General features: G+C 25.6%; 2 protein-coding genes across 2 annotated transcripts; one reads left to right on the top strand and one right to left on the bottom strand.

Moving 5' to 3' along the window:
- The first annotated feature begins 4,660 nt into the window (after nucleotides 1-4,660).
- On the top strand, nucleotides 4,661-5,206 carry LOC145846167 (alpha-(1,3)-fucosyltransferase 4-like). Its single transcript, XM_082953084.1, has one exon. It carries the CDS (start codon nucleotides 4,661-4,663, stop codon nucleotides 5,204-5,206), a length of 546 nt encoding a protein of 181 aa, XP_082809210.1.
- Nucleotides 5,207-8,543: 3,337 nt separating this feature from the next.
- LOC145846168 (protein-S-isoprenylcysteine O-methyltransferase-like) lies at nucleotides 8,544-9,389 on the bottom strand. Its single transcript, XM_082953085.1, has one exon. It carries the CDS (start codon nucleotides 9,387-9,389, stop codon nucleotides 8,544-8,546), a length of 846 nt encoding a protein of 281 aa, XP_082809211.1.
- Between the last annotated feature and the right edge of the window lie 6,421 nt (nucleotides 9,390-15,810).

Genomic DNA, 15,810 nt, shown 5'->3' on the forward strand with positions numbered 1-15,810 from the left:
GACCATAATACATTATTAAAAATGAATGTTAAATTTATTAAAAGTAAATTAGCTCAATTTTTAACAGACTTAATATGCATTTTTAGTACTGCATTATGTCCAAATTGGTAATAGAAAATAATAAAAAAAACTTCAAGTGTAAGTTTGCTTAACAGTTTGTAGCATTCTTACTTAAAAAGTTTAAGTTTTAAGTTTAATATAACTAAGTTAGGTTAATTTTCTACTGAGGTAAATAAACTGATTGATGGTATTAAGAATAACTTGGATGCTAAAAGCTGAAGTTATTTTTTTATGTTCACTAAATTTAGTAATTATTTCAGAACTGTCTTAACTGATTTTGCATAAACATTTAAAACTTTTTCTAATAATTTAGAACATTATTGGCAAAAAAAACAAACTTAATAAGTATGTTGATTAACAATTTTGAAATCAAAACATTTACTAGTACAAACTTATCTAACTTTTCGCTAATAATTAGTCATACAAACAATTTGACCTATGCGTCTAATTATATGATTTACCACAAAATTAGTAAAATACTTAAATAACATATAATTTATACAACACTTACAAATGTTAACTTTTTAACTGTTTTACCTTTTGAAATAACGGACAATGTAAATAAAACTTTAACCTATACTAATAGTAAATTCAATATAATAACGTGAAATTGTATTAAATAAAGACAGCTTTTTGATTAAAGGACTAATATCTTTGTACTGTGTAATTTGTACTAATTTCTAAACTTAAGTATAAAAATTAAAGAAACAAATACTACTAAAACTTTTTACTTTTTTTGGACAAAAACATTGATTAACTGCATTTTGCCCTAAATTAAACAAATTGCAGTTTCAACGTTATAGGTTTTGTTCATATAAAGCAAATAAAAGCACAAATTATATTCCGTTGTACTTAACTAATTTTCAAAAAACATTAAGATGTCATCTTTTGTAAAAACCTATGATTAATTTTTTCTATTTTATTTAGTACATATTTACTATTAAGAAATAAACTTAGCTAAACATAAAAGTTTTGTTTTGAAAATACATAACAGATGTCGTTTTATCTTTGGTTTTTTACTTTAGAATTTCTGTTTTAATATTAAAAAAGTTTAGACAGTGGTTAAACTTTTTAATAGTCAAAGGCCGTATGAATATATTTTTTTGTTGATGTGTATCACCTTTCATTATACTGAGCTTCGGGGCGTCAATAATGAGATTAACATCTTATACACTCAGAAAACTTATGCACTGCGTTCTAGTTGAATAAACTTGGCATCGCATCAACAGATATACAGAAACATAAATGTGGATTAATGTATTAAAACTTCACTCAGTTGTAAGTTTTATATGTTGTGTTAAGGATATTATATATAATAAAATTAGTTTGTATAGACTTTTTGTTTTCATAAAAGTTTAATGAAGAGTATTCGTTTTTAGATCTTTAGGTTAACTTTAGTTGCTTTTGTTGTAATTTTCATAATTTTTGGTTTGGGTTGCATTAATACGAATCATACAAGAACATTTAAATTTTAAAGGCAATTTTTATTATTTGTGAGTAAAGGTAAAAAGTTTCAATGTTGATATACCATGTTTTCAAGTATTGATGAGTAAAAAGTTTTTTATGTATTAGAACAAGTTTTTATTCTTTTTTTACAGCTTAAAAATTTTTAGTTGTAATGTGAAGAAGATCATTTTGTTTAACTTTAATTGGTTTAAACAGTTCGTTTAACCAATTTGCACTAAAAGGTGATGTAAATTTAAAAGCATTGTATTTGTTTCAATCTAAGCTAAGTAGACATTAAAACTTATTTATGACTTTAATAAAAATAAAGTTTTAGCATGTAATGTATTAATAGTGTTGGTTTATGTTTTATTAATAGTGTTGGTTTATGATTTTTATAGTATAATTATGTTATACTGAAAAAGTTTATTAGTATAATAAGACTAAATCAAAAAGTTAATTTTATTTATTATTATAATCAATTATAGTTCTGGCATATTTTAAACTGATGATCAAAGTTAAAGCAATTAATTATAACATTACTTTAACATTAAAATTTCTATAAAAAATGTTTATTTATTTATTTTTAAGTATTAAACTAGCTAACAAAATTCAAAATGCGTTTTATGTTTTTCATTAGTTTCTGTTCTTTAAGTTTTAATCCATCTATAATTTCAACAGTCGAAGCAATTAATTTAAGATGTCCAACGAAAAAGTAGTTGTAGCTTTTATCATACTTATAGTGTATATGACAATATCAATTACTATCAGAAACAACAGTAAAGCAAGTTATAACGGCAAAGTTGCACCGAAATATCCCTTGCCGCTGCTAAGAGCACAAACTACAACAACTCAGTTGAGAAAGAATGCTGCTAAATTGAAAATAAACGAAAATTCTACTGCTAAGGTAATAAAGTGTAATTTAGATACACATTTTTTGACTTTAAGCAAAACTGAATTGCGGAACTTAAGTTTTAAATTTAACTTTAAACTAAATCATTTATTTTAAAAGTGTTTTCTTTCAATATTACTTATAATATTTGTTTATCCTTTTAGTACGTTTTGTTTAGTTTACCTATCATTAAACACAATAAATTTTTACCATAATTTTTAAAAAGGTTGGGAGTAATTTTATTTTTAATGAAATTTTTTGAAACAATATAATATGATTCCGATAAACAGATTATTTTTAATCTCATTTCTCGCTCAAATTAAATAGTTAAACCGCACATATGAATTAAAAGTAGATAATTAAGTTATTTCTTTAAACAAAGATACATCAAAATTTAGTTTTTTCTAAATATAACATAATATTTCAGACTTTAGCATTAGAAACTGCAACAGAAAAACGTCAGAGTTCGAAACTAAAAACTGATAAGGTATGTTTATTCTACATGTAGTACAATTTTACCTTATTTAATTATTTTAAATAAAGTTTAATTTTTAAGTACTTATGTTTTATTATTTTTAACAATTCAATATAATATACTTTTAGACAATTTTGTTTTGGAATCGTCCTTGGATTAAAACGATAGAAACGTGGAAATTGATTGAAAATTGTGGAAACTGTATAGTGACAGATAATAAGTCTATGGTGAGCTATTTTATAATGATTAGTACATAAGATGTTTTATTTACAAAAACTCAAACTAAATGTCACAATTATTAAACTTAATATAGTTTTTTTACTTTTGTTATTTAAAAGAAACTAGAGTTTTACAGTTCACATGTTACATTAAACTGAGACATTTCTATAAAATTAATAAGTTTTTGTGAAAATGCGAATTATAAATATTTATGGTAAACAGTACTTTTTTGTTTTTTCTTTATTACCAAAATATAAATCTTTAAAAAATATAAATACACTTTTAAGTACCAACTTTTTCATTGTGTAAATAATATGCTTACTCAAAAACTATCTTTTCACAAAATAATCCCCACTAAGCATTTACGCTTGAGAAAAACTAACTATTCAAAAAATTTAAGTTCAGAGCAAAAGTTGTTTATTCAACTAGTCAAATTCTCCAAACTGCCAGATTTTTTTCATGTTATTTTATGTTTTTAAATTAAATTAAAATATAAAATGTTAAGCCTTTCAAATAGTTCATGCCTCCTTAGTTAGTAATACTTATAATTTTCAGTAAATAGTTGCGGTGTTTAAATAAACAAAGTCTTTTCAAATTTAACAAAATGATAAACTTTAACATTTATTTGGGCTCAAGTATAAAAAAATTTTACATTAATTATTAATATATTAACACAAAAGTTTTATAAATTTTAAACTTTAGAATGATTATAGAAACATGATATCTATATTCTTAACCGGCTAAAAATTTAAAAAATATTTTTATTTTGTTTATATTTTTTGAAGCTAGAAGTGGATAAGTATGATGCAATTATTTTCCATCAGTTTTACTTCAAAGAAAATACAGAGCTACCTTCGAAGCGGTGAGTTTTATTTTTATTTTGTTTTATCAATAAATTAAAATAATATACCTGTCTACTTACAGGAATGCAAGACAGTTGTATGTCATGCACTTAATGGAAAGTCCACATAGAAAAACCATGAAGTTGAAAGAAAATTTTTATAATCTAACAAATACCTACAGGTTCATTTGTTTTATATTATAAAGTAAACTTTTAATGTTAATCACTTTATTTTAAATTAAATATTTCTTATTTGTACTGCGTAAAAATATACTATTAAAATACGCTTTAAAAGTAATTTTTTAATCATGATGTAAATACTAAGTATTATTTATTTGGTTTTTGTTACACAATATTATTTAGGAAAATTATCATATCTCATTTCTTTGAATTTTTTAATAGTTTAAAAAACTATTATTTAAAACACCTAAAAAATATTGAACTTTATTTATTCTAATTCGTTCTGGAAAGCTTGAATTGTGTAAATTATTTAAAGAAACTTTATTTAAACTAATTCAAACTTTATTGCTATTCAGGAGAGACTCAGATGTGCACCAGCCGTATTTTACTGTGACACAAGTTCTATCAGAGATCAAGAAAAAGTTCAAAAACCATGAAGATTACGGAATATCAGAAACACTGAAGAAGAAAACGAGACTGGTTTCGTGGGGTCACTTCAAACTGCGGAAACACTAGAGGCGCCAAAGCTCGCATAAACCTCGTGAACAAAATGGTCGAATCCGGAATAAAAATTGACCTGAGGGGGGCCTGCTTTCCATCGAACCCGCCACCACCTCGGAGGGGCAGCAGAGAGATGCAGGAGTTCCTGACGGCTTCGAAGTTCTACCTGGCTTTCGAAAACAGCTACCATTGCAAGGACTACGTCACGGAAAAAGTTTACAGGAACGCATTCCTGAGCGGATCCGTTCCCATCGTGTGGGGATCGAAAAAAGAAGATTACGAAGCCGTTCTGCCGAGGCGCAGTTTCATTTTCCTCGAAGATTACGCGTCGAATTTTACAAAGCTGAACGTTTACTTGAACTATCTGGACCTAAACGACACGGCTTATGGTGAATACCTGAACTGGAGACTTGTGGATCAAAAACAGTTGTACGGGAGCAACCTTTCTACGGGACTTTGTTCGCTTTGTGAGCGATTAAACGAACTAACTTATGTAGAAAAGAATGATCTAAAAGAAGCAAGAAGTCCGAACTGGATTCACAAATGGTATTATGAATCAGAGGACTCCGAATGCTGGAATAAAACAAGCATTTGAACGACTTGTGACTTAATTAAAAGCTACTTATTCATTTTAAGTATATATTTTCTCTAGCTCAAAGTGTTTAAGCTGTTTGTTTTTTGTGGCTGAAAAAAAAAGTTACTTAAAAGCTGTCTTAATTTAAACTTTGAAAGCTATTTAGTTGGTAAAAATTTATTGAACTATACTAGTTTGTAACATTTTATAACTTCTATAGTTTTGTTATACTATTTTTAGTTATTGTATCAAAATTTTGAAATATTGTTTTTGTATGTATACTTTTATCTTTTTAGCCTAATTTTTTAGAATAATTCTTCAATCACCTTTAATTTTTTTTTGTTTAGATAATAAATTGTGCAAACAGTTAGGACGATATCTTATTTAAGATTTAAGTTAAGCAGTTATAATTTTTTTTATATAAACTAAATTCATTTTAAGTAACGAAAAAATTCGATTAGATGTATAAAATATTTATATTTTCATTTAATTATTGTAGGTATGTAGCATTATATATTTCTATCTAAGTTAATACATCTTTGATGTTGTGAAATTTGTCTAAAATTTACAATTTGTATAAGTTTGAAAAATGTTGTTTAAAATTTCATAATATAAATTTGAAAAGAAAATATAGGAAAAACATATTTGTTTAACATTCGATGTTGCATTATAAAAAAAAATCAAAATACTATAAAAAAACAAATAAGTTTAAGGATACTATGTATGTACTAAATAGGTTATTTAAAACATTAACGTTAAAATATATTTATACTTGTAATACTAAAATAAAAACACTAGTTTACTTTTATCGTTTTTATAAATTGACTATAAATATGGATGTACTATGGATAAGTATTACATTATTTGATTTAATTATTTTCTTAGTTTTGTTTGTAAACTAAAACACAATTTTACAAAAATAATTAGAACTGTACACACAAATTTAATAACTAAAACTACTAATTATTCTGTATACTCGATTTTACTGTGCTGAAGCGGTTAAAAATTATCTCATTTTAAAACTAAAATAACTTGTGCAACTCTAAAATGCAATTAAAAATCCTGAACTATTCAAGTTTTAATATTTTTATTTAAACAAAACTTTTGATATGATATGACTAGTAAATTTTAAACGTATTTGTATAAGTAAGTTTGGTTTTTTACTAAGTATTGCTACTATTAGATTACTTTTAAATATAGTAAATAAAACCAATGAGAAAAGACATGCAAGTTTTATAATATTTTAATTGTTTATATATTTCCTATTTTGGACTACTTAACTTATTTATTTGGACTTTTAATGAAACGAATTGAAAATATCCTTAATATTTAAAAGTTTTTCAACAAAATATAGCTTCATTAAAATTTGAGCTAAGTTATTTCTAAGAAATTTAAAATATTTTAAATTCTGCATAATATTTGAAGTATTTAGAACATAATAAATAAATTAATTCTACTGGAAAACTTACTTTTTAGTTTTCACTATTCTAACTTAAAACTTAAATTTAGTTTATCTGTAGTAAAAAAAAAATTTGAATAAGTTAAAAGTTTTTGATTGTTTTAAGAATAACTTGGATGGCAATAGATTGAAATTATATTTTATACTGTTTACCTAATTTAAAAAGTACTTCATAACTGTTTTGATTCAAAATAAGTTTCAAATAATTCTGACAATTGTGAATGTTATTTTTTAATTTTTTTTATTTAATAAATATTCTAATTAATATGCTTGAAAAATATATTACTAGAATTTTATATAATAGTCTGTATAACACAATTAGTCATATAAACAAACTATGCGACTTAAAATAAAACATTTACTCTTTTTATTTATCTATTTTTTTCATAAAACATTTAGTCATAAAAACAAATTGACCTATGCAAGTAAGTGTATTATAAACCATATAATTAGTTGTTATTTTACTTAAATAACATATTAATTTATTAGCACTTACAAATATTAACTTTGAAATTATATCTAGTTTTTGAAATAGTGTATTGTATAGTATTAGTAAAATCATAATAAAGTCATGACACTATATTAAATAAACACAGTTTTTTTACTAAATAAAATTACAAACTTTGTACTATTTTTTTTAAATTAGGTCATTAAATTAAACTAAGTAAAAATTTATAACATAACTTTAATTATGTCAAAGTTAATATTTAGAAAATATTTATTTTCAACTATAAGAACAAGTTAAACAACATAGTACTTTTATTATTATTATGATGAAAATTGTTAAACAAGTCATAATGTTAGAGATTAAAAAACAAATCAACAAACATATATATTTTCAATGAAAGTTTTGTTGGTATATTTCATATATTTCAAAAGGATGAAAATATTAAACTCATACTAAACCATGCAAAAAAATTATTTCTCAAAACTATAGCTTGTCCTAGAAATTATTTTTCTACTAGATAAAATGAAATACAAACATATTTTTTATTTGTTCATGACAAGTATTAATAATCAATCAAGGTAATTAACAAATAAGATTAACTTTGACACTAAAAAGAAAATATATTAATTGAAAACTTTAGGTATAGAATAACAAAATTGAACTTGAAGAAAACAATTACAATTTAGTATATTGTTTAAAACTAAAATGTACTATTAACAGAATTTATATCACTTAATGTATAAAATTGACAAACATAATATTCATAACTGTTGTCATATTGATAGAAACAAAATGTACTAAGGACAAAAGCAACAATAAAAATAATTAAAGAGATAAAAATCAGACAACAAAATACTATCAGGAATGCTTAGATGATAATTTCAACAAATTTTTTAAAATTCTTGAATATTAATGGTACAAAAAAGCAGAAAATAAAAAGATGTTAATTAAAAATGTTTAATAAGTATGAATTTTTATAATAACAATATAGTGTATACAAAACCACTCATTTTTTCTTCTTACAAAATACTGCTATGATTCAAACTTGTTCAAGGTTTAAAATCATTTTCTTATCAAATAAAAATGTTTGGCATACTAAATGGCTTTTTTATAACAAATCTTACTAGCAAGCTTGAAAATTTAAATGTCAGTTTGTTATGCAAAGCTAAAACGTAAGAAATACAATTATAATACCTAATAAAAAGATATCTAAAGAACAATATGTATATTAAACAAACTCAATTAACTTTTTTTAGTTTTAAAACAACTTTTACTTAAACATTATTTTCTAGTATTTAACCATTGTTAAGTACTAAAAAAAATTATTTTCTCTTTCTAAAATTCTTAAATCAATTTTTACTGAAAAAAATTGAATGATTTTTTATACACAGTTTTCAAAAATTTTTAACTTATTTGATTTATTTGAATGACCATTTTTAAAGTATTATTTTTCAGTTTCTCTTCCTAGCAATGTTGAACCCACTACAGAAGGGCACCCCTGAAAAAGGGACTTTTTCCTTGTAACTTGCGTAGTCCTCCCCAAAAAACCTGACCAAATAAAACTCCTCAAACTCAATTCTTTCGCTGAAGAACTTCCAACTGGCCCCCATGAAACCAATGAAGCATAAAAAGTTGCCCAACATCAGCTGCGTGGCAACACTCCATAGAAACCACCCGCCGTAGCTGGGGTGCCTGACAACAGAGTAGACCCCAGAAGTTATTAAAATATGCTCGTCACGCTTCATGTGCTGCACAAGATGGGTGAAGCTCTCCCCTGCTGTTACCATGGATACCTTCCTGACAAGATCCCCAAACAAACTGAGGGTAAGTCCCAAGTAGATTCTGGTAGGGTTGAGTTGCCATGAGGGCAGGAAATACTGGACCACAAAATACTCTGCCACTGACGTTGCCATGGCAATGTTGAACTCTGTGCTATGGTTGAGGATGAAAGAGTCCAGGTTAACGGTGGAGGGTTGGAACATTGCGGTTATTAGATATTCCCCCAAATGAAAAGTAGACACAACTGACAGGTGGTAGCCCAGGGCCAGGTATTTGTCAGGATACCAGTTTGACAGGTACCTTCCAAAATGGAATACAATCACAAGAATGTAGACTCTAATTGATACTTGGAAGAGTTGGAGGTTTTTCTTGTGCTTGTAGAGGAGGTATACTTGCAGGAATGCAGTTACAAATGTTGCAAGACTGCCAAGATATGTGTGAAAAAATCCATGCATGCAAAATGATGTGGCTGCTATTGCGGAAATGATGAATATCCTTGCCTCTTCTATTAAGTTCATTTTAGATATATGTATTTGTGTTCTGTAAAATAATATAGGTATCATAGTAATATTTTTTATCAAAAAAACACTAAATACTTTCTTTTGGACTCAGGAAAACAAAAGAGGTGTAGAGCAACACAATGGATATGATAGAAAATTTCAAAATAAAATGTTCAACTCCAACAAAATTTTTGTATAAATAGATTATACCTTGTTTGTTGTTGATGTTGTTTTTAAAATATTTATTTGATTATGTATCTCGCTAATATTTCAGCAAAGATTAATCTTATAACAAACACAATAAGACTTTTAACTATTATTTAAAACAAATAAAAATAAATATAAAAAATATAAAATAAATTTGAGAATGTGTTTTATTTAAATGTTAAAAGATTAATTTTCTTATTAAAACCTACTTTACTGTAAACTGGCATAAATTTTACTCCTTCTGCTTGGCTCAATGTAATTTTTTATAATGTTTTGTGTTCATTAGTGTCCTTTTTATTTTTAAGTATTAGTTTTTAACACAGTACATTAGTTCACTATTGAACAGCTGAAAAATAGTTTAGTATAGGTTATTAACAAATTAAGTTTATAATACTCACAAATTTATAATTTAAGTACAAACCCAGCAAAACTACAAGTTCAATAGCTGATTCAACCATGAAGTAGTATAAAAATATATTCTAGCACTAACTTAAAACTTTAATTATTTATTTTTTGATATGTATGCCTTGACTACATGTTTAACTTTTTAGAAATACAAATACATTTGTTACAATAATTCATATTAATATTTAATGATTTATTATTTACAAAAAAAACACAATTTTTTATAAAATAATAAAGGCAGAAAAACTATCCTGAGCTTAAGAAAAATATCAAAAGTAGCCTGATATTTATATTAAAAAAATAGCTTGATTTATCCTTAGTAAGGCCACCCTGAGTTTTTGTAAAAGACTAATTTTAAATTATAAAAAAGTTTGTTTAAAGTTATGAGATTTTGAAAATTTTCAATACATATGTTAAAGTATAAATTTAGTAACTGTAGATAATGATTAAGATGTACACTTTTTTTCATTTAAATAAACTATTAAGGCGATAGGGGGGGTAAACCATGTTTTTACAAGTTGATCTTATTTTATAGAGTTTTTTCTAAGCTTCAAGATGCTTTTTATTGTTTTAAAAAATTAAAACTATTTTTTGAGATATGACTTGTCAAAGTCCGACCGCATAATAGGTTCCCTATGGGAAGGGAAAACTAAAACAGCAAAAAAATACTATTTTATTTAAAATGTATCTCCTCCTACATTTTTCAAGCAATCTTCTTCAAACTTTCACAGTCTAATCTTTATACAATAACAAAAAAATATTACTTTGAAATTTTAATAATTTTTTGTAAAATTTTTTTTTTTTGAAAAAAAACACTTTTTTTTTAATTTTTGTAACATTTTTTTTTTTTTAAGTTATTGAAATTCTAAAGTAATGTTCTTTCCTTATAGGAACGTTTCCTGAAAATTTGAAGAAGATTGCTTGAAAATGAAAGAGGAGATAGATTTTTGGTGAATTTTAAAATTTCCGAGAAAATTGACCCCAAAAAATTTGGGGTCTATACGTTTATATTGGAAAATGTTTACAAAAAATTAAATATCTCAAAAGTTAAATTATATTTTTGAATTCTATAAAAACTGGCTTGTAGTTTGTACTTCAAACTTTCATGTAAAAGCCAAAGTTAATTTTTGTAAAAAAAAAAATGTTAGACCTCCCAATGGCCTTAATTTTTAAATTATGTCAACATCATTAGTTTACACTTAGTTTACACATCTTAAAATGCTTTATTTCAAAATTTTATTGCACAGGTTTGCTCCTATATAAATAGGTTTTTCAAACACTATTTTTCATAAGGCCTCCTTTGAAGAAACTCTTAAAGTTATGACCCATCATTAACTCCAAATATCTTTCAAGTTTCAGTTTATGGCAAAACCCTGGTAAAGATGAAAACATTAGTAAATGCATAAAAAAACTCACTTTTTTTTTAATATAATACTAATATTGATATCAAGCAAAAAAATACTTTTAAATACTATAAAAGTATCTGGAGAGCTGTTGTTTGAAATTATTTATTGAAAAAAAACATGGGATATTTATTAAATAAACTAAGTTGGAAAGAAACTGCTGAACTTCGACAAAACGACTAAAACTGTATGATTTAAAAATACTCCACTCTTTTTTCCTGGATTAATTTTTTTTTACCAAAGTCAAAATGCATTATACCAATATAAACAAGGTTACTACTCTTTCAGAAAAAAGACAAGCCTAAAAATATTAATTTAAGTAAAAAATTAAAAACATAATTTTAATCAGGTTTAAATACCTAAAAATAATAACAAACCAACTTAATAAAAACTTAAATTATAAGAAATAAATCATTAAAAATAGTCTTAGATAAATAAAAAGTACTAAAAGCTAGCCTGAGTCAGCCTGAGATTATCAAAAACTTCAAAATAGCAAAGTTACTCTGAGTGTGACAATAGACTCTAGTGTGTAGTCAAGTGTCAATGAACATTTGCTTGGGAATATTTGTAATTTTTAACTCTGAGTACTTTTTTTATGGTAGAAAAACATCAGACTTACTCTAGCCTCAACAAGATAAATGTTTTTCATATTCTTCATTCATATTATTTTTTTTGGTGAAAAGAACAAAGATAAACGTTTTAAGGGTGACTTTGAACGAGAAATATATGTTCAAAGAGAGTAAGAGTGATTTAAAAAGAGTAACAGTGATATGAGCCAATCTGCTAAAAAAACTTTTTTTGAGTGCTTTAAGCCAGTTATGACATTGATTTATCCATTCTAAACATAAAAAAATAACTATGACAAGTTTGTTGGTAGTTATGTTAAAACTTTTAAACTTCATCTTAATATTTCAATTTTTAATATTTTCCAACCACTTAGTAGACTTCTTCTGAGTAAATTGATTTCCTTATTCTTTTGATTTTCATAATTTGAACATTAGCATTGTTCAACATTTAAGTACTTCGAATTTTTCTAAATATATAAAGAAATTGTTTAAAAGTTTATCTAATACATTAACTTATGAACACAGATGAGCTTTTTCATATAGAACTTTTCACTAAATATTTTGTTGGTAAGTAAAAAATTGCTTTAATTCAAAAGTTTACATACTATTCAAACCAATTTTAAACATTTGAACTTAAAATATGTTCATCATCAGCGGAAATTTTAAGAATTAGCTCAGTAAAATAAACTTTATTCCAAATGAAAAGTTTTTAGTTTGAAATTTCTTAAAAAAATCTAAATTGTGTTTTTCTCTAAAAAGTTATTATAAAAATATTTATGCTATCTTGGCTAGTTATTTTGTCTTTAACTTTAAAATCCTATAAAAGAGTTACAACAATCTAATCTTTTTTTCGGAAAGAGAGGAAGTTTTAAATTGTTTGTTATCCATACTTGCAATTCTGCTAGATGCAGCTAACTATGTTAATGATACATGGAAAAGTAATAATAAAAACTCCGATTTAGATAATATCCATTTTGTTTGCTACATTGCTACAAACTCTTAGCTGACTGCTGCAAATGTACTCAATAAAGTAGGGGTGGGCAGCGTAAATATTTGACGGGCCGGATCCAGAAAAAATATAGTCCTCAGCGGGCCGGATCATTTCAAGTTAGTGATCTTTTGGATTCAGCTGGATCCTTTTTTAGATCCGGATCCCATTTTAAACATATTATTCGGATCGGGCTAAATACTAATTTTAGACGAAGATCTAGATCCGAATGGAAGCTAATTTCAAAAAGATTTGGATCCGGTTAGATGCTTATTGTTCGGGTATTTCAGAATTTTGAATCAATATATTAATTACCAAGGTTCTCAAGTATGAAATTTTATGTTGAATTTAATTAAGTATTCATAATTCTATATATATTATAACTCTGGACCGAATTAATACTAGATAGTCCTAGAAAAATTATAATTTGGTTACTAAAAGTTACTCGAGCCTAACATTTCATGCTAATACATAAAAAAATTGCTAACTATTCGAAATTAATTAATTTTGGAAACCCTTATCTGGAGTTTATATTGATAATATGTGTTCAAAAATTAACAAACGATTCAATATTAAACTACTATTATTTAATTTAATTAAGCTAAAGAAGATTCATTACATTTTTTGCATGTATAAAAGAAACAAAACAAAAATAATTCTGATATAATAAACAGTTTCACCGTAAAAAGCATAAAAAAATAAATAAAAGATCTCGATGAAACATTTAAGGTTGATCATGTGTTAGAGTAGAGTTGTTTAAATCTAGTTGCATGACAGTTTTGGAAAATCTGCAAGTGCACTTAAATACCAATTAGGTTTGAAGTTAGCTTATCCTTGTTAATGCTTATGGTCGGAAATGTTTGTTTTAAAATATATGAAGTATCGAACAACACAACTAGTTCCATGGTTAACTTTAGAAGTTGACAAACTTTGCCTCGATCAATTATACATAAAATCTATCTAAAAATCTTATAAAAGCAACAAAAATTATATATTTGATTTCAAATTTTCTTATTAACTTATTTAAAAATAGTTAAGCCTGGATAACAAATTACTTCGGCTTGAAATTTTAGCACTTTTACTTTCAAAATATCAAATATTTATAATCAACTTACGAAATTTAACTAAATTCTGTACTTTAAAAATATTATTATCAAACAGTGCACCTAAAATACTTTTATAAGAGTACTAACATAAAATAAGGAAATATTGAAACAAAAAAGAAATTAATATGTATTTTTAGCATAACAAACATTTTAGTTTAATAGACTTTTAGATTAAGATCGATTTCACTAATGAAAATATTACTAAACGAAAAACTAAAACATAAAAATGTCACATTATACTTTAAATGTTATGTTTAAAGATGTTAGCAAGAATAATTACACTAAAAAGAAGTCAATGTGACATTTTTGGATCATAAAAAATTTTAACAAGTTGTTTAAAATCTGGAAGTTTATTTGAAGTAGATATTCTCAGCTCAGTAATAACTGCAAATTGGTATCAGTAAGATTTGAACGCAGCTTACTTTTGTTTATATACATGGTTAAGAATGCTTGTTTGCAAAAATATGTAGACCAAAACAGAACAAATAACTTCATTGTCATCTTTTTTAAATTAACAAACTTTGACTTGTTAAGTAAGTCATAAAATTTGTTAACTTTTCAGTTTTGAATTTTTCTTTTTGTGTACTGCCATATTTAAGTTCAACAGTTCTAACAATATTACTAAGTACATTTTCGGTGTCAAACGTCGACGGTCATGAAATAATGTCTAATTCTTCACTTAATTGTTAAAAGTCTGCAAAACAACGACTAAAGTTATTATCAAGTAAAACTATTGTCATCAATTGGTCATCACTAAACTTAACCATATATTTAATCAAAAAGTCTTTAATGAAAAAACAGTAGCAGAAAAAGTGCAAATTGTAGTCTAAACTTAAAACATTTGACAAAAATTTAAATTTGAGCAGTTTGACTTAAAAAATTTGTCGATGTTTAAAAAGATATTTGTTTTTTACTTTTTTAAACATTTAAAAAACAACTCAATACTTATCTGGAAAAGACAGCAAATTTTTACACGTCTATTTTTTATGAAAACATTATGATAGGTAAGATCATCAAAGTTACTTCAGCAAACAATTGCTTTTGGATAATTTGAGAAAGGATTACTTCAACTGACTTGAAACAGAACAAGATACTATAACAAATAAAGTTTTATCACCACAAAATAATAAGCCATTTTAACAAACGTTTTCAGGGTCAAGTTTTAACAGTTTTGTTGAATGAATTAGTTCAAAAAAGGTTTTGTACAAGTTTTGTGATAATTAAATTGGCTGGCCGGTTTTTATATAAATTTTGAAAATGCTTAGCGGGCCGGATCATCCACTTGCGGGCCTGATCAATGTTATCCGCGGGCCGGATCAATGTTAACCGCGGGCCGGATTCCATTTAAAATAAAAAAAGTTTGGAGGCCGGTCATTTTCACTCTGCAGGCTGGATCCGGCCCGCGGGCCGTACGTTGCCCACCCCTACAATAAAGCAAGATCTCTTTAATAACAACCGCTTTTTGTTATGACTTAGTGCCACCTGCGGCAGTTTTCTTAATCAAATTGAAATTATCTAATCCTATCTAATTATTAGCAAGCCGCCAAGTTTGAACAGCGATACAATAGGAATGTGAAATATTTAAAAATCAAACATAATTGAAATGATCAGTTTAAAGATAATAGAACTTTTTTCACACAGAACAAGTTTAATTTTATTTGCAGCAATTTAAGGTAACATTTACTTTCTGTAAGGTATCAGGGAGACTATGATGTTTGTTAGCACTTTAAAAATAATGGTAATTTTGAGTTTATTTTGATAAAA

The sequence above is a fragment of the Thalia democratica genome, unplaced genomic scaffold (assembly GCF_965202585.1).
Source record: "Thalia democratica unplaced genomic scaffold, ktThaDemo2.hap1.1 HAP1_SCAFFOLD_300, whole genome shotgun sequence".
Taxonomy (NCBI): Eukaryota; Metazoa; Chordata; class Thaliacea; order Salpida; family Salpidae; genus Thalia; species Thalia democratica.

Excerpts from the sequence above, each read along its gene's own strand:
- LOC145846168 (XM_082953085.1), bottom strand. The coding sequence starts at position 9,389 with ATGAACTTAATAGAAGAGGCAAGGATATTCATCATTTCCGCAATAGCA.
- LOC145846167 (XM_082953084.1), top strand. The coding sequence starts at position 4,661 with ATGGTCGAATCCGGAATAAAAATTGACCTGAGGGGGGCCTGCTTTCCA.